Source organism: Perca flavescens, chromosome 7, assembly GCF_004354835.1.
Source record: "Perca flavescens isolate YP-PL-M2 chromosome 7, PFLA_1.0, whole genome shotgun sequence".
NCBI classification, from domain to species: domain Eukaryota; kingdom Metazoa; phylum Chordata; class Actinopteri; order Perciformes; family Percidae; genus Perca; species Perca flavescens.
The window spans coordinates 33,355,200-33,374,593 of record NC_041337.1 but is presented as its reverse complement, the minus strand read 5'-3'; the positions used below and the strand labels follow the sequence as shown (position 1 = coordinate 33,374,593).

The window sequence follows — 19,394 nt, the reverse complement described above, 5'->3', positions numbered from 1 at the left end:
ACACGCAACAGAAACAGCACGCTCACGCCACGCCTGCAGTGTGTAACCGGCCTAACGCAATTATTTCTACTCAAAAGGTAACTTTATTTGGTAACTGCAGTACTAGTTGTATTTTACGTGTAGAAGAAGAGGAATAAATCATTGTACAATCTCGAGCGCGTCACAGTGTGTTTAATAATGCATCTCTCAGTGTTTAGTCTAGGGCTGAAACGATTTCTCGAATAACTCGATTACAAAAAATCCTCGATGCAAAATGACTTGCCTCGAAGCTTCGTTAAATCAATGTTACCAACGTTGTATCGGTGACGGTGACGTGTTTCCGCACGGAGCATTATTACTGTCGCACAGACGCGGCTCAGTCTGCTGCTGGCGACACATGCCAGAGCGTAAATAGCGAGGGGCTAAGAGAAGAGACAGGCTGGAGAAAACGACAGAAAGTGTCCAAAGTTTGTAATCTGTTCAAAAGTAATTGAAACTAAAACTCTGTACAGTGTGTCTACTGCAAAATCAAACTAGCTTACCACGATAATAGCACGACGTCAGTGCTTTAGCATCTCAACAGAAAACATGGAGTCTAACTTAATCATCCATTGCACGAAGCGGAACGACAAAAGTAAATCACAGAGTGGTATGGACGATGAAACTACACCAAACACAACCACTACCAAAATCAAAGACAAGAAAATACGTAGTGGAGACCACGATCTGATCTAAAGAGCTGACGCGTTGACTATCCCTTCGGAAAAACAGCTGATTGTTGATTAAAAACAATGTAATATGGCACTTAAATGCACTTAATATGTTTAGTTTTTTGAAAGATGATATTGTAAGCAATGTAGGCAATACAAATGTTGCTTTTTTCCCCTAGTTTGGGAAAAAAAAAATTATCCGATTAATCGATCGATAAAGTGCTAGCTTAATCGATTACAAAAAGAATCGATAGCTGCAGCCAGGGGCGTAGCACAAGACCATGGGCCCTATGCATAGGCAGTCCTGATGGGCCCCCATGTTCCTCACCTCACTCCCCTCCCAAAAAAAATAAATAAATAAAAAAAATCGGGCCTCTGTACACATGAATCTGTAGGCCTAGATGTTTATAGGGTAATAACTATTAACTGTAATGCTTAGAGTAGCTTGATAACACACATTTCAAACCTCCTTTCTCAACATTCTCTAGCCTACTTTACTGTGGTTACTCCTACATTTTGTTTGTTTTCTCTGTACCTTTACTTGCCAGCCTATGTACTATGGTGTCTCTCTGATCATCTGTTAATTTATCTGGCCATAGTCCTGGATCCTCTGGCAAAAACTGGTCTGCACTGCTCTGCCTACTTTCCAGTTCCTCAGCTCTCATTTCCACACTGTGCTCAGAGCAACACTCATGCTCCCTGCTGTCTTCACTCCCATCATCCTCAGTCAGATGTTCTCCATCATCTTTCTCTATGAATAATACATCTGATATTAACCTCTTATCCTAATTGTAACCTAATATAATAAAACACACTAAGATGTTAGGGTTACTTAACACCTTTCAGTCAAAATGGCTAAACATGGTTTGCTTTAATTTGGATATAAGCTTCCCTTGTTTCAAATCCAAAGAGGATGATGAGGGGTCTGTTGCTCCCTGGTTGGACAGTTTCTGAAACTGAGGGCCAGGTGTTTCACAATGTTAACATCTACTGAATCTGACATAACTATAATGTTGACATATGTATCTACCGATGAGCTACCAAGCTACCTATGACGCTGATTAGCCTATTATTGCTAATTATAGATATTATAGCCTATTAATTTAAAATTAAACATGTTTTAAATTAGGCTATTACAATGGTGTGTTATATGAAAACAGCATTGTTAGTGTAGTTTATTTATTTAGCCTTTAGCTCAGATTACATGTATAACCAAATTATCATTTGAAAGTGTATGTTCTGCTCTTTATAAGGGTTGTCTCAGTCCATTTTTAGCACTAACGGTCACGGAGATATTCAAGCAGTTTAGCACCATGGATTTGGTTTTCTAGTTTGTGCTCACCTCTCTTTGAAAAGAAGTCAGTTACCAATTGTTTCCCCTCCTTTCGTTTTCTCTCCCCCTCCTGTCTTTCCTTTCTTTTTGGTAGCCTGATTTGGCTTTCTTTGAGAAAGACATTTCTACAGCAGAAGTTTGCGCTCCACCAGACGCTCAACTGATTTAACGTAAACAAAATGCGTGCAGATGGACTAAACCATTTGGCGCATTAGCAAGGGGTGGGTGAGACCTTAGATAGTCTTTTTTGTATAGAAAATGTAGTCAGTCAATCAACCAAGTTATTCAGCCAATACACTAACTTTACATTTCATCTGACATGCATTTTGAAATTTAATTAGGAAATGAAAATATCCAGGTGAAATAAAATATATTCCAGACATTTCAAGGGCCCTCTCTCCCCTTGGGCCCTGGTAATCAGTATTGGTTTTACCCCCAGTCCGACGCCCCTGGCTGCAGCCCTAGTTTAGTCCCATAGCACTTTGTTAGACTGCTTACAGCCGGAACAAAGGGGTTATAAAGAAAGAAAGAAAGAAATATAAAGAAAGAAAGAAAGAAATGTTGGAGAGGAGAAATATGATGAATGAATTATAATAAAAGCTTGCTGTAATAAGATTACTTTACCAGCAATGGTGCAACTGTCAAATGTTTTCTTAACACCATTGTATACGGCAGGATCTCAGTTATATGGACTGAAGACATCTCCCTCAGATTTGGGAGGAAGAGAGACGTCAAATCCAAAACAGGAACACCATCTGGAAACAAAAAGAAGACAACCATGTAGAGATTACACTACACACAGCAGAGACCTGATCTAATGCAGCTGGAGATGTTGGTGGACTTTGGTCACTGCAAATTAAACCAGGGGTTTAAACTGGTTGGTTTGTGACCTCTTCCAAAAAGAAGAGGCTTGTTGTTGTTGGTTAGTCCAATGCCTCAGATTTCTAGGAGTTGTTTTCAGTTCCACTGAGGAGACATTTCCTCTAAACCTCTCACATGGTTTCTTTTAATGGTCCAATATGTAATATACAGTATGTACTGTATCAAATCCAAAAATGACCACAATATGTTATCAGATATTAAGGAAACATGTTTTCTGACAACAATGCTAAAGCCAGTATTTTCTCCTTTGAAATTTCTGTTCCGTGACGGATTGTCTGTTTGTGTTTTAGCCTGTGTGTTGGTGTCAACTTCCTATTTTGACAGCCGGGCAGGTTGCCAGATATATCTGTAAAAATACAAACCCAGGGTGCTAGCTGTAGTACAGCCATGGAAGCAGCAAACAAACCAACGGCATCAACAGAGATAGATTCTACCCGACCTAAAAAAACCTTGGCATGATTCTAACAGTTGCATGACCAGAGACGTTACAAAACCGGGGTGAATATTGGAGATTAGAAAGATGGAGACAGCCTCGCCGTAGCCGACAACGGTGAGTTATTTGAAGCCAAGAAAGGGTGGCTGTAAACTGGGTAGAGAGGACGGCAAGGTTATGATTTTTTAGCGTTTGTTGCAGTTATTTTAATCGCGATAGGGTGGTTGTCAGTCAGGTAGAAAGCTCCACGTGAGCCTATGGGCTTTTATGACTGTCAATATAGCCAGCATCTAATGTTAGCTACTCCGCTGTGAGGTGGAGTAATATCTGGCTATGTGAGACGAGTGTCTAGCAACATTGTTGGATGCTGCGTTCTCAACCTGGCAACCTCCGTGAACTTCGAGTCTGGGGAGGAGGGGGCGGGGGAGACGACTCTCTCCAGTATTTAATACAGTAATCCAGAGAGAGTTGTGTGGAGCTGGGAGACCTCTAGCTCAACCAGTAGAGCGTGCACCCCATGTAGGGCCGAATCCGACCTGCAGCCCTTTGCTGCGTGTCCTCCCCCATCTCTCTCCCACCTTTCCTGTCTATTTACTGTCTCTCACTCTGAAATAAAAAGCCCCCCAAAAAAGTCTTAAAGAAAAAAAGAAAATAAAAATGTGTGGAACTGATAGTCTTAATTAGCTTTGGATCAACTCATTTGGCCATGGCTTGAATGTAACGGACATTTTTTTAATATCAAAAAGTTACGCACTAAAGCTTTAAGTGCATGTAAATGTAGTTACTGAAAAGCTTATAGCCCAGAGTGATGGGTCTGATGGGGGCCAAGCCTTAAGGAGTGTGAGTTTACCTGTCATAGGTGGAATGAGCCAAGTGAGGTTCTTCTCTGTAATCAGACGCACATTCTTCTAGTTCTTCTTAGCAAGGTAGCCGGTCAGTGTTGAAGTCCCCGAGAAGCATCACATTCTGCTCATATACACACACACACACACACACACACACACACACACACACACACACACACACACACAACAACACGGTAAGGCTACACACTCTTACACTTCAAAGCTTTAAACAGTGATTTTCAAATTAAAGGCTTTTAACTGATCATAGTATTATTACTATTATACATATTTTATTTTGTTATATATACTATGTAGGTAGGTTGTAGATTTTATTCTACACTTATAATATACACATGTACATTCCTTTCATTACTGTAATTATTTTATTTCAGTTCTGGCATTTTTTACCTTTGCTATTTTATTGTATCTGATTTATTTATTTCTAGTATAAATCTTGTTTTTTCTGTATGTGTGTGAGTGAGTATGTGTGTATGTCCTTGTACCTCGCTGCTTGTAACAGAGTCATTTCCTAATTTATGATTATAAAATCCATCTACAGTATCAATCTATCTACTTGTGCCACAGTTTGAGAACCTGTGGGCTACAGCACAGCTACAATGGTTATCAAAACTAAATGTTTTCTCAAATGTCTGTAGCGGAGCGCTTCCCGGATTCAAAAAACTTAGCTTGAGGTGCTCTTTGGAAGGGACAATCACAATGTAGAAACCAAAAAGGAAACTCCAAGACACTCTCTTCAGAGAAATACAAAGCCTTTATTTATGGCCTGGTCATCACAAGTCCCAAAATACTCCGACGCGTTTCGGCATACAAGCCTTCGTCAGGGAGTCAATCAATTTTCCAAACAGGAAGACCCCTTCTTATACGCTTTCAAACAGACCAATCAAGAAACATAGCCAATGAAAAGCCTTCATTTTGGCAGAGGAGGATTCACAAGTTGTAGGGTTATAGAATGACCAATAGATGTCCTCATTGGTCATAAATAGACCAGTGTATTTGACTGCAAATCAAGATAAAATTCAAAATTCAAAACATGTACAACACAGATACAAATAGAGATGGATCCAATTAAAAAATAAACACTATGGTTTTAAAGAAAAACACTGAGATCAAGTTCTTCATTTAAGCCTGGATAACTAGTAGCCTGCAGTTTATCAATCCAGAAACTTTCTCTCTGGTTTAGTTTTTTTTTGTCTGTCCCCTTTCCTCAGTGACAATGGAATATGATCAATTTCACAGATCTGTACGGTCGATGGATCACTATTATGGTGTTCCCTGTAGTGCCTCGCCATAGGATAGTTCCAGGCCATAAATAAAGGCTTTGTATTTCTCTGAAGAGAGTGCCTTGGAGTTTCCTTTTTGGTTTCTAAATGTTTTCTCATTGGATTCTGATCTCAAAACGCTCCAAAAGGCTTAATTTGTGTATTAAAATAACCAATTTATTCTGGGGATGTCATGTCCCTGGACCCCCTTAATGTAGTTACCCCCCCTCCTCCAGCTGTTTCACATGTATTCCCTCCCCTGACACCGACTACTACTGTAACAATTTGACCACAATTAATCCCACTGACCAGGATCCAGCCATATAGGATTATTAAATAATACTTTGCCTTCATTACAGTACGGCGGGTTTCGCTTTAGATGCTCACGCTCACACATGAGGACGACTTCACCCTTATTTGTGTAACCTACCATACGCATACGGACTACATTTCGACGTAATCTTTAATTCAAGATTTCTGCAGTTGAAGCGGATTCATTCCTGGTGTATCTCTCCATTTAATATAAAGAGACTAGAGCCGCTCCTAAAGGACTTCTACTTTCACTTTAACTTTTGGTAGCCTGGTTGATAATCCAGAACATATCTAGCAGTAACCATAACAACTGGCATCAGTAATGATGTAGGCGTAACGCGTTACCATCTTTATAGAAAATATCTTGACTCACCTGTGTTTCATTAGTGGTTCAATATGTTCCCTTTTATTGTTCGTTTGTTGTTTTCCAAAATGTCCTCCTTCCTCCTTCACTTCCCTCAGTTTAGTTGACAAGCTGCCAGAAACCCTTTCAACCAATCAGCAGCGAGGTGTAGGCGGGTTCTTTTTTAATTTTTATTTAAAACACTAAAGAATGTTACACTGACAAACAAATCTTTCACAGATACAGTCACACCTCCTAAACAGAATATTTTCATTTTAACAATATTCATAATATCCACTATAGGAAATAACGTCAGTGAATGATAATAGTAAAAAGAAAAAAATATATGGGTTGAAGTATAGAAATAAAGTAGGTTACATTAAAGAATGTCAGAGCAAATAAATTAATTAACTCTGACGACCATGATTATTGTTCAAGGACACACACACACACACACACACACACACAGTATCAGGTCATGTCTGACATTTAGCATATGAAGAAGACTCATTGTCCCCACAGGAAAGGTAACTATTGTTTCTGGTTTTGGGGAGCCACTCCCTGCAGGGCCAGACGTGATTAGAACAAAGGAAATGCAAAACGACCTTTGTCTGTGACCTGGAGTAAACCTGAAATCAGAGGTGTGTCTTTAACCTGGGACAGTTTCCAGTCAGGGAAACAGCCACAATTCCACAGGAATATAATTCTGATCCTGAGTAATATTCGGCACTACAGCCTGTGACCCCGCAGGGGGAAACTGCTGCAGTTTACAGTGTATTGTTTTGTCATGTCGCATGGCTCATAACTGTGACCCGACAGGGGAAGCATGTATTGCTTGTATTATTTAAAATGTAGGAGATCGTGAAAAAGTCGACCTGGTTTAGCTTGTATACATTTTGAGTTTATGAGTTCGTGAAAAAGTCGACCTAGTAAACCTGTATACATTATTTAATTTATGATTCTTGAAAAAGCAGACCTTGTTACGCCGGTTACATTTTTAAAAGTCCCCAACAGGGGCCGAGTTAGACTCTGATAAATTTTAAATAGAAAGACCGCGAGGGCGGCGACAAAAAAATAGTTTCTGTGAAGGCACAGAGGAAAGATTAAGACTTTTTCAAAGCCAACTTAAACAGTTGTGGGGGCGTAGGCCCTGGAGAAGCTACTTCGCGGCGGCGGAAGAAAGGAGTCAGTGGAAGACCCCCCCCCAGTTTTTTCTCGTGACCATAGCATGGAAATAGGAAAATCAATTTAATATAGGTATAGTCGAATTGTGTGAAAACACTTAAAAAAAAAAAAAAAAAAAAGTCTCTTTGCTGTTGTTCGCTCAATTTTCAACTCTTGAGTGACTTGGACTCGGCCATGTTGCTTTTCTGGCTGTTGGACGGACGGGTGGACGACAGATAGTTGGCTTCCCTCCAGGCCCCCAGGTGGAAATCCTCCCCTCTTGTGGCAGGCTTTTTGTAGAGTCTTCACTGATGCCACAGTTTTCACTGCCAAGTGTTTTGTAGCTGTGAGGTGCCCACACTTGAAAAGGACCAGACTTGGGATTTCACTCAGAAGAATGTTTATTCTTTTCCTTTTATCAGTTGATACAATAGGATCAGGAAACAGGTGAAAACCTTTAAATAAAGAAAGAAAAACAAACACAAAAGCATTTTAGACAAAAGGTATTTTCATCACATAAAAGATCAAATGCATTTTACAGGCAACACAGCTTGGTTTTACCCAGGATTTTACTAGAAACTATCAAACATTTAGTGTTTTCAGTTTAACATTTCCTTTAAACCATGCAGTCATCAATCTAAGCTTTATCTGCAACATTAACACATGCAACATTAACACATTTCCCTCATTTAATACCAAACAGACAAACAACTACACAAACAAACGGACCAACAAAGAAAATGATCCGAAAATGAGAGTCTGTGAAACAAGATTCCACATGAGCTTACCGCTAGCCCGTCATGATCAAAAGTCCCAGTTCCTCACAATAAAAGAGTTTGTACCTCTGCCGTCCTCTTTGTCCGTCTTCCCCTCACAGTGAACTAATGCCTATTTGAGCCACTGACTAAGCACGAGCTCCTAATTTCCCTAATTCAATTCACCTGGTTGAGCCTGCACCAGAGTGCGCGCACAGCCACTAGAGGGCTGTCATGCAGAGCACGCTCAGGGGAGGCGGCATGCAGGGCCCAGTTTTTCAAAAGTAATCCAGTGGGATTTCAGATCACAGATTGGATCAAATCTTGGAAATGGGTTTTTCAAAAGCAAAAGAGGGATTCCGAACTAAGATCAGACCATGTAATCCAATCTTACATTTGATCTGGATCAAACCTGCCCTTTGGGTTTTTCAAAACTTTGAACTTGGTTTGGGATCTATTTGATCCAAAAAACAGGATTATCCTGATCCCATCAGAAGGGTGGATTCAGTTGTGATTTTTCAAACCAAATAACATCAGAGAGTTTTTTCTTTTAAGTGAATGATCACAAAATCAATGTTTACTGATGATATATACATTTCTTCATATTTGAAGCATATGTGAAGCATGTCACATCTAATGAGATATGGTAAAAAAAAACACAATAAAAAAAACATAACAAATAAAGAATGTAAAATGTTTCTGTTAATTACAGTGTTTCCATTTCTTAAAATTAAAACAAACAATGGCTATTTGTGGCCACCAGTATTTTGCCTACCTGTTGTTCGTTGCTAAGCCAGTAAGCTAAACTGTTGGTTCCATTTAAGGCTCTGGTAAACAGGATTTGGTAATCCTAATATTTGGTATTTGGATCACAGTGATCCAATCCAATATTCCTTTAAAAAACTGGCATAAAAGTAAAATGGATCAGGTGATCCTGGATAGCAAAACATGGGATTTCCAAATCCATATCAATTTGATCCAGATTAAATTTCTTGAAAAACTGGGCCCAGGAGACAGAAATGACAGGTACACAGAAGACAGCCACACCTCCCCAGATTAGCGCGACAATAGCAACTGCTATAATTATTATGAATCATAATTCTCTATATTTATATCTGTGGCCCAGCTGGCAGCGTCAGATGGCTGCCCAACAAGAGCCTGGGTCTGTCTGAGGTTTCAGCCCAAAGGAAGTTTTTCCTCGCCACTGTTGCACCAAATGCTTGCTCTTGGAGGAATTGTTGGGTCTTTGTAAATAATAGAGTGTGGTCTAGACCTACTCTATCTGTAAAGTGTCTTGAGAAGAGTGAACTCTTGTTACGATTTGATACTATAAATAAAATTGAATTTAGCTGAAATTGAATTAATGGCTTGATCATATTTACTGATACAGACAAATAGAACAGAACGTGTCTTATTTTATCAGTAATTATGATCAAACAAAAGGTCAAACAAATGCTTTGATAGGGAAACTGTAAAACATCATTAGATAATCTATGTATATATGTAAATCTTTACATATCTAACCCTATAAAATATACAACAGAATGGAAATAGCCATAAACTGTACTGCAATTTATATGGAAGGAGAATATAAACATATACCATATGGTCCAGGGGTAACTGCAGGCCTCTTCCTCCTCATCATCTTCATCTGCCTCCTCCTGATCACTCCCTGCCTCTGTCTCTCTCTCTGAATCTGCAGCCTCCTCTCCATCCCTCACAGTCAATCCTTCCTGTCCTTCTTCTCTTTCACTTATTTCTGCATCTCCTTCTGTGGTCTCCTCCTGCTCTGACCCGTCTGGTCTCTCCAGTTTACTGCCTTCTCCTTCTTCATTTCCCTCATTCTCTTCATCTTGTGCACTACTCAGAATTTCCTTGGCTAGCAATATCCCCACTTTTAGGCTCCAGCTAATCTCTCCAGCTACTCTGGCCTGCAAAAGTCAAGATGTGAAAAGCTCTGGTTATCCTTGTATTACATTACACTGTAGGGCCCTGTAGCTAATAAGTAGCCTAAAGGCCTTTTTACAGTCGGCGCAGCTGACCTGTTGTGCGCCAATGTGACGTCAGAATGACAGATGTCGCTGACGCGTCAGGATTTTAAGTGTGCGACCAGAGGTCGTGCACCACTCTATTTTATTCAGCGGCAACAAAGTGGAAACAGGAAGTGTGAACGAGCTCGAGGGCAACTCTCTCAGAGTGACTGCAAGTCTCTCTTGTAAACTTACCGGGTTAAGATGAATTATTTTATGGTGAATGAAAGGCTTGATCCCACTTAGTAGGTCATCAAATTAAATCGAAACATTGACGTCAATGCTGCTGCCAGTTCTGCCGTTGTTGACCTTTTTCTTCTTCTTCTAGTCCGTAGAAATAGCAAAGTCGGTAGTCTTTCCTCATTAGCGCCACCTCTGTTCAGGAGAAGACTGCAACTAGTGACCAACAGCGAGAGTATAAACAGTTACGGCGCTCCCATGACGTCACATTTGCGCACGACGTCGTCTGCGGCGAGTATACCGGACGCCTCACTAACATAACATCAGAAGAGATTTATTACATGCACACAAGGCTTGAGCCCCCCTAAAAAGGGTCTAAAATCGCCACTGGGTTTCAGCAAGCACTGTGTAGTGTGTTGTAACGTAAAGCCACCGAAACAAACATGCCAGTTTGTAATATTTAGTATTATGCTGTTCTTGTCTTTACTAAAATCCAAACTAATCAAAGGGCAGAATGCTCTTACAAATCACGAGGGAGCGATTTGACTTTTGGCTAACGTAATAGACCCGCTGTTGTTGATGCTGACTCGCCTTTAGCATACATTACATTTATTACGTTTGATTCAGGGGACGTAGCTAAGTATTTGAGGGGCAGGGAGCTACAATTATTATTTATTATTAATTAATATAAATGAATTGTTTGTTTCAATGTTTTAAGAAGCTTGTGGACATAGTGGCAGTTTGTTTTTACAAGTACAGTTTTTTAACAACAAAGTTAGGGGGGCAGCTGGGGGGGGGGCAAGGCCCTACAGTGGGGGGTCAGCTACCCCCTCTTACCCCCCTGTAGATCCACATCTGCAAAAAGAGAGTTGTCTCCGTCCATGTTTTAATAGACATACCTGGGGAGAAGTTGGAGACCAGAGTCAGCTACAGTGACGTTTATATACAGTCCTATTGTAGTCCTCACTAACACCTGCTGATCAACTGAGTTTTAGTGTTTGATGGCCTCAACAGAGCACACTCATTAAAGACTTGGCGTATGTGAAACCCCCTCAAAGCTCCGTGTTGATTATTGTTTTCATTTTGATGATGTAACAAAGGTGGTCTTTGATTAAGATGAGGTGGCCCACCAGCTCCATAAAACACTGTGGGAAACCCCATAGCTCTTAAATGTCCACCAGGGGGCACTGATTAGTCAGTTAGGTAATTATGGGATATGCTGCGGTGGCTGTTGCTAGGAGAATAATTACAAATAACTGAGACCTGACCTTAGGAATCCCCCATGATGCCGGTTTTATTTCTTCTATACTCAGTTAACATTAACGTACCATCCAATTTAATGTAAAACATTAACTGCTGTTTTTGTTTTGTTTCTTCATTTAGAACAGGGTCAAATAATTACAGGGACACAAGTAATGCAGAGTATTTGTAACAATTTTTTCCAGTATATATTATAAAGTAGGGTGAGTAGTATTGTCAAAATGGGACACAACATGGGAGAGTTAGGTTTAGCAATGATTTATATTTTCAAGGAATACACAAATTAACCCAATCTATAACTTAAAAGGTAGTATTCATAAAATAACTACCTGTAAGTATTCAGTGAGTAAAATTATACTAACTATTGTTCATCCTTTAAATTTTCTTTTTCATAGTAAAGCAGAGCAGTGACCTTTCCAGGTCAGCAAGAGAAGCCATTTTTTTACGGATGAAATCCAAAACTCATTCAAATCTACACAGCAGACACAGATGGAACCAGTGATGGTGCAACATCAGTCTGAAAGGACTAGAACTGGACTAGTTGGACCCGTGTAGCTTTCTGTCCATCGGTCCAGCTGGAGCCAGCAGCTGTAACCGTGTTAAAACTGTGATATTAAAGTTCTTTTTATTGTTTCTTTTTCTGTTTTTCTTTTGTGACAAAGTTCCATTTAAAAAATTTTTGGACAACAAATGGGGGCCAATTGTTTATAAGAGCAATAAACGTGCCCAGATTGTGCAGTTCAGCAGGAACAATAAAGCTCCCACTTCCATGTATGACTTATAGCACCACAGTATTCACTGGCACCAGCCCACAGGTGCCATTAGCATTTTTTGAATAGATACCGTGCGACGTTATCCCCTCAGTGGCATTTTTTTTTTTGTGATTAACACATAAAAGGAAAATAGGTTCACAGCTTCTGGACAAATTGGCAATCAAATCGCTAGCACTAAAGTTAGCATTAACTAACGTTTTCACACTTGGTGTTTTTACACTAATTCCAGTGTCCAGCTCAAGTTTTTTTTAGATTAACGTTATGGTCTTTGTTAACCTCTGTTTGTCAGAATGACCATAACTTGACACTGGCTGCAGTGAAGAAGGTCTCCTTTTATAGAGTAGACAAATATGACTTTACATTAATGCTCTGGCCTGATAAATTACGTTTTACACTATAACGTTACATGTAACAGCATGACAGTTATGCTTTACAAAATATGCCAAGTGGGCAAACTTTGAAGGCTTCTACCACAGCCTAACTTAAGTATCAGAATACACTAACTTGTCTTTTTGTATTTGTATGTCTTACTGTCTGTTTTCTGGACCGTGTGTGTCCGTAATAAAAGCTTTAATTGATTGATTGATTAACAAAGCGGACCAGGACAAGTTATGTTGTTTAAACTAACCATGAAAAGGTAACACTAGCAATGTTAGTTATCTATAATGTTTTACATTTATAGGCTGTACGGCTGCAGGCAGCCACTGTCGAGTTATGGTCATTCTGACAAACAGAGGTTAACAAAGACCACTACACGTTAAAGTTTTGAGCTGACACAAATTGGTGTAAAAACACCAGCTAGTGTGAAGCTAACGTTAGTTAATGCTAACTTTGTGCTAGCGATGCTTCATTTCCAGCTGTCCACCTATTTTCCCTTTATGTGTAATGACAAAAAAAAATAAGTATTTTTTTACTTTATAAGGATAATATTTCAAAGAAAAAACTTTCACATGTCCTCTGTAAAAAACCAGCTAGGTGAAAATAATGGTATCCACTATTAATGTGATTTTTAAACTGATGCCAGTAACTTTAAAAAAATTTTAGACAGCAGGTTGCCTATTTTCCCTTTATGTGTTAATGACAAAAAAAACTGCCACCAGCCCACAGGTACTTTTTGAGCGGACGCTACTGACTGCCGAGTGGTAATACATTTCAATGTCATACATGGAAGTAAAATTGTTCCTGCCGAACTGCAAATCAGTTTATTGCTCTTATAGTGTAATTTGACACCATGTGTTGTCCAATACAATTTTTAAAATGGAAATTTTTCCTTCTTTAAATAAAATTAAAAATAATCCTCTCCACAGTAAAATAACTTTCTTTTTTGTTGTTAGGCTGTGTGAGTTGAGTCAAAAAGTCTGAAACCGAAAAAATTATCTGAAAGTAAAACAGATCCTTTCAAAAAAAGATTTATAAAAACTTTGAATTTGGTACTTAAAGTAAAAAGTTTTTTTTATAAATAGTAATTTAAACACTCAAACTACCCAACACTACATTTCAAACTTTTATTTTTTCCTTTTGACCAAAACTTACAGTTTGCTTTAAAAATAAACAATAAAAAACAGAAACCTTTCTGTAAAAAAAAAAATGAAAAATGTCTGAATGTAAACAAAAAACGTTCAATTAATGTAGAATATATACAATACTTACAGTACTGAATTTTAAAAAAAGAAAATAAAACAGAAACTGGAGAAACTGAGAATATATACAATATTAAAAACTGGAGAAACTGAGAGCAGTATTACAGTTTCTCCTGTTTTATTTACCTTAATATAATGTTCAAACTGTAAATATTACATCCTTGGTAACCCATAACCAATCCAAATATTCAGCATTAGTTTTTTTACGATTGCTAAAAAGAATGTCAATACTGAAGTCACTTTTTTAAAAATTCTTCATACAGTCGGCATTACCAAAAATGTGTTGGTACAGACAATGAATCGTTCCTCCAAAACTCACTCCAACCACCAAAACACTTCATATATGTCCCAACGTAAACTCCTTTGACCAAAACAACTCAGACTCAAACGGAATTCTTTTTGGTTTTCAGAAGTGATCCAGAATGAAAATCTGTTTGTTTAATTTGTTTAAGAATCTATGAAAAATCAGCAGAAAAAAATCAAATGATTTCATTTTATTGTAAATATTCTACACTGTAAAACTTTTCACTGTAAATTGACAGTAATATACTGGCTGCAGCTTCGCCAGTAAACTACTGTTTATTTGCACCAAGCATACTGTTTTTAAATGTTAAGGTATTTTACTGTAAATACAGTTTCTTACTGTATTATTTGAATTTACAGTAATATACTGGCTGCAGTGTCATTCCCGCCTTTTCCTTTATTATTTTCCCAAGATGCATTGGTATTAACAGTAAATACCTGTCATCTGTAACATTTGCAAATAGTGCTGTAATATCATTTTCTCCCAGAATGCATTGGTATTTACAGTATGATCCTGCATAACATTAAAGATTTAAGCTGAAAATTTACATCAAAGGTTTACAGTGTAAGATTTTCTACATATGTCAATATGTTTACTGCAGAATTTTCATCAGTCAGTTTTGAATTTGTTTTTATCAGTTTTGAAAAACAGTGTGCTAGCATTCGACCAATGTGCTGCAGATATTGTTATGATAAATGTGGTCATTGCAAGGATTTTGTGTGAAAGCAGTGGTCTACACAGACTTCAGTTTCACTGACTGAGTGAAGAGTTTTGATCTTTCCTCTGACGTGTCCGATGAACTGTCTCTGTGTTTAATTATCACAGCCACTTCCTGAGGAGAGAAATAAATTGAGTGTAAACAAAAACATATTATACATTTGTAAAGACATGAACATTTAAATGAAGAATTCACTACTGTCTTACCTGCAGCTGTTCTTCTTCTTCATGTGGATGTTTATTCTTTTTGAAGTACTGATAAAAGAGTGATATCCTCTAATTACTACTAACATTTCTACATTATACTGTACATACAGTAACATGGACTGAGTAATAATAGTAAAGAATATAATGCATACCTGTTGGGGATTGTCTGCATTTCTTTTTCTTCCTGTAATAAAACATGAATGTTTTAATCGTCCCTTCTTTCTGAGAATCAACACGACGAGCAGAGATATTCCAGCCACCACTAAACATATCACAAGCCCCCCCACAACGACGCCGATCACAGCTCCTGAACTTTGTTCTCCACATTCAGCATCTGTTGAAGCAGTTCCTTGTTTTATCAGCTGAAGATCCAATGATTGACATCTGGAATGATAGAGGGACATTTTGACAGGACCATGTGTAGGGAACCATGCTGCTGTTGGAAGAGTTCAGGTGTGTCCATGTCTGATCTGAAGCTTCACTTACTGTGTGTGTGGCTGACACGATGTCAATAATGTCCCATCAGAAAATGTTCCATCTCTGCAGTCAGAGCACTCAGTGTCCCTTAATGCTGTTCCTACAAATACAAATTCATATCATTATACAGTATGACATCATTACATTTCATCAGACTTTCAGTGGATTTAAAACTTTTTTGATTGTTGAGGTTTCTGAATCAGACAGTAAAATACATTCAAAAATGACTCATGGCATTCTTTGAGGTATTATGAGATGTTCTACTACAGCGCAAGATGGGATTTGAATTCACTGTAAAGGAGAAATCATACCAGATTTCTAAACAAACTAATGTTTAATATACTACTATTATATATACTGCTATGCCATTCAGGAAGTTACCACATATATAAAATGCAGAGTCTGAATATATGGAATAGTCTGAATCTAAATATTCATTCCATATATTCAAAATTCATATACAGTATATGTATATATAATATATGTATATGTCCATCTCCCTGCCCTTGGTCTATGTGCTCGTGGTTTTTGATTGCAACATTGTTGCAGTAGGCCAAATTTAGGGTTGTGGTTGTTACAATCTGGGTCGGTTGGTACATTGTCCCTGGGCCCTCAGATATTTAAAGAGAAACACGCCACAAAAGGTTTTGCGCTGTTCTCATTTAAAACTTTATACCTATTATATCAAAGTTAGCACAAAAAAACTAACCTTTAAGGCTGATATATTGTCCTGGTTGACAGCTGCTGTGTTTCTGTGCTTCCATACAGCCGTCCTCTATAAAGAACAGACAGTAGAATCCCTCCAGTGGTTCACAAACTGTATCTGAGGTAGTCGTACATGGCCTCTTCATCTTTAAACCAAAATCTGTCAAGACATATAGAGGGTACATACACACTAAACTTCACAATGACACTGTTAAACCAGTCTTTAGTTTTCTCAGTTCTTACACAGAATTAACAGTGGGACCAGCAGTGATAAGCCTTTAAATTTCATAGATTTGCTATTAATTAGAAAATATTAACAGAATTCTACCTGCATAGCAGTGTAAACAGGACAAACACCTCATCAAATGAGTAGGATGAGTCATAAATGTTCCCTCCGTGCAAGGCAGACAGGAAGTCTGTCTGAACTCTGTGCAATCTTTTTCAACTCGACTACCTGTTGAAAAGAAAACCAACAATTTAATTTTATGCAATATAATGTTTCTATTAAACTAAAATGTATAATCTTGAGGTTAAAGCACATGTTGGTATGCAAAGTGACATGTACTACTGTCTACTACAGTGTCATTCTCTTTACTTGGTATGTTTAAAGAAATACAAAAGAATAATCTATTTGACTGGTTCTTTTACTGTTGGAATAAAACTTCAGTCAGATGCTGGTCCTTCACCGATACCTTTCACTTGTGACCATGGGAGTAAGACAGCACCTAGTGGAAGAAATAGTCCTTTAACATTTAATCAGATCTTACCAGCAGGACACATTTGACAGCATTGATTCCCGATCTGATACTCTGTTGGACACGTGAGGGTATGTCCTCTGAAGACACTCAGCACAAGTATCTGTGAAGTAAGAAAGTTTGGAACATTCTGCAAATTAAATACATGATAGAAACTGTTGAAATGATAGAAACCAGAAATAGTTAGATGTACAAAAACATCATTAAAACTACATCCACTGCAGCTCAAATGAGTAAGATTCTTTGCCTTTCATTTCTACTATAAACATTTCCATCATTTAACCTAAAAAGAACTTTAGACCTATTTTTTTGTTTAAATTTTAAATACAGCTCCATATTTCCTTTACCACAGCTACATTGACGAAGATAATCATGAAGTGAAAAGGGTTACAAAGAAAGAAATGTTGCAGAGGAGCAATGTGACGAATTAATTATAAAAACAGCTTGTTGTAATAAGATTATTTTACCAGCAATGGTGCAACTGTCAAATGTTTTCTAGACACCATTGTATGAGGTAGGATCACAGTTTCCACGGGCTGAAGACATCTCTCTCAGATTTGGGAGGAACAGAGATGCAAAATCCAAAACAGGAACACCATCTGGTAACAAAAAGATACCATCCATGCAGAGATCAGATGAGAAACCTGTTAACACAGATAGATTTATGTTGTAGACACCTGCTCTAATGCAGCTTGAGCTGTTGATTTTCTGGACTTTGATACCTGGACTTTGATACCTCGAGTGTTACTAAATACTTTTTACACCTCACTGCTGTACAAAGATCAAACAAAAAGGGAAAATAAACTGAATCAGGCCCATGAGCAGGAAATCAACTGAGGTCGGCCATAACTGAGGAGGGGTGGGGGGGGCGGGGTGGAGGCGGTGATGTCACAGAGGAGCAAAGGTGTGAGGAAATAGGAGGCTTTCAGAATAGCTTGAAATAAAGAGCCAAAAAGTAGTGTCTGCTTTATTTTTGTCTTTGTTTCATGTTTCAGACTTTTCTATCAACTATGAAGGTAATAACTCAGAACAGCATGAATCACAAAGAAGTACATTAGCTTCAAACTTGTAGTCAAACTACAAAGAGATACATGTTAGTGCGTTTTATATTTATCTTTTAACCATCATCTTCTTAGCCAAGGTGCAGTCAGAATGCTTCCCTTTAAATAACTACCACGCCCAAAGAGGTCCAATGATCCAATATCTCACCAAAGAAATAAAAAGTAACATGGTGGTGCAGCACATATTGTTGGCCATTTGGGCTCCACAATGTGAATTCCAATTTCATACATTTAATAATGTGTATGTCAAATAATACACTTAGCCCTTAACACTCAGGGAGGACACTTCCAACCAAACTGTAAAAACAATCAAATGATGTAATCAGGAAGTAGGCTACATGATTTGACTTAACATTCATTTTTTCCACATTTAAAACCTCATAAGTGTACCGGTTTGAAATGCTTGAAAACACATCAATAAAGAGTTCGCCCTCAGAAATATTTAGAGAATACTCAAGGAAAATTTAGATCAACCAATCAATGACATGCTATTATCTATTGAGTCTAAAACACTGATGACCAAGAGCATAATAGAGTGACTCCACTGGTCTGCACTCAAGTGGTGGATTAGAGTCAGTAAAACAAAATACTCCACATAGAAATATTCCTTAAACATTCAATCAGATCTTACCAGCAGGACACGTAGGACAGCATCGATCCCCGTTCTGATACTCTGTTGGACGACATGTGAGGGTATGTCCTCTGAAGACACTCATCATAAGTATCTGTGGAGAGAAATAAGTTTGTCTCAGTGAAGCATGGTTGAAATTCCAACCTACTGTAAATCAAATGCATGGATAGAAGTGGTTGGAATGAAATCTGTTAGAAAAATCACTGCACTTTGTGTAGCCATGGTCAGATGAAAAAGAAAAAAATAGAAATGGAAAGGAACTTTCATGTTACACTATCTTCAGCCACCAGAGGTCAGGAGTGCATGTTTTATAAATAGTATAATGCAATATAAACCAGCAAATGGAGAGGGTGAGACTGTCCTGGTCCCAGTCTCTGTGTCTCTTCAGCCTCATGCCCTGTTCCCTACAGACTTTCTCCCTCCATCCACCAGATGTCCTCAGACTTTCCCTCCATCACCTGATTGCCACCCCCATCCCCACACACCTGTTCCCACTTCAATAATCAGCTGAACCTGGCCTTCCCCTCCCACCTCCTCACCTGCATCTCATTCCCTCCAAAAGCCACTCTCCACATGTACCGATCCACTCAATCAGTTCTGTCTGTTCCTCATAATTAG

At 38.4% G+C, this 19,394-nt stretch overlaps 1 protein-coding gene and 1 long non-coding RNA gene across 4 annotated transcripts; both read right to left on the bottom strand.

Moving 5' to 3' along the window:
* Window positions 1-2,465: 2,465 nt before the first annotated feature.
* LOC114559315 (uncharacterized) lies at window positions 2,466-6,205 on the bottom strand. Its single transcript, XR_003693067.1, has 3 exons — window positions 6,148-6,205; window positions 4,188-4,303; window positions 2,466-2,777 (listed from the first exon to the last, which is right to left on the bottom strand). It is a non-coding gene; the product is annotated as an uncharacterized LOC114559315 (long non-coding RNA).
* An 8,729-nt stretch (window positions 6,206-14,934) lies between these two features.
* On the bottom strand, window positions 14,935-19,192 carry LOC114559302 (tumor necrosis factor receptor superfamily member 14-like). 3 transcript variants are annotated; one of them, XM_028583897.1, is made up of 9 exons: window positions 18,777-18,824; window positions 17,552-17,728; window positions 17,097-17,214; window positions 16,658-16,783; window positions 16,334-16,489; window positions 15,634-15,724; window positions 15,300-15,531; window positions 15,148-15,195; window positions 14,935-15,055 (listed from the first exon to the last, which is right to left on the bottom strand). In XM_028583897.1, the coding sequence occupies exons 2-9, from the start codon at window positions 17,588-17,590 to the stop codon at window positions 14,957-14,959; spliced, it is 909 nt and encodes a 302-aa protein (XP_028439698.1). In that variant the 5' UTR covers window positions 17,591-17,728; window positions 18,777-18,824; the 3' UTR covers window positions 14,935-14,956. The 3 variants fall into 3 exon arrangements, with proteins under 3 accessions (XP_028439698.1, XP_028439699.1, XP_028439700.1); XM_028583898.1 differs by having other exon boundaries at window positions 17,097-17,187; window positions 18,777-18,817; XM_028583899.1 differs by lacking the exons at window positions 17,552-17,728; window positions 18,777-18,824 and adding an exon at window positions 19,112-19,192 and having other exon boundaries at window positions 17,097-17,187.
* Between the last annotated feature and the right edge of the window lie 202 nt (window positions 19,193-19,394).

Coding starts and splice junctions, on each gene's coding strand:
- LOC114559302 (XM_028583897.1), bottom strand. CDS start 17,590: ATGGTGTCTAGAAAACATTTGACAGTTGCACCATTGCTG. Junction 17,215..17,551: donor TGACAGTTGCACCATTGCTG/GTAAAATAATCT, acceptor TTTAATTTGCAG/AATGTTCCAAACTTTCTTAC. Junction 15,725..16,333: donor ACAATATATCAGCCTTAAAG/GTTAGTTTTTTT, acceptor TTGTATTTGTAG/GAACAGCATTAAGGGACACT.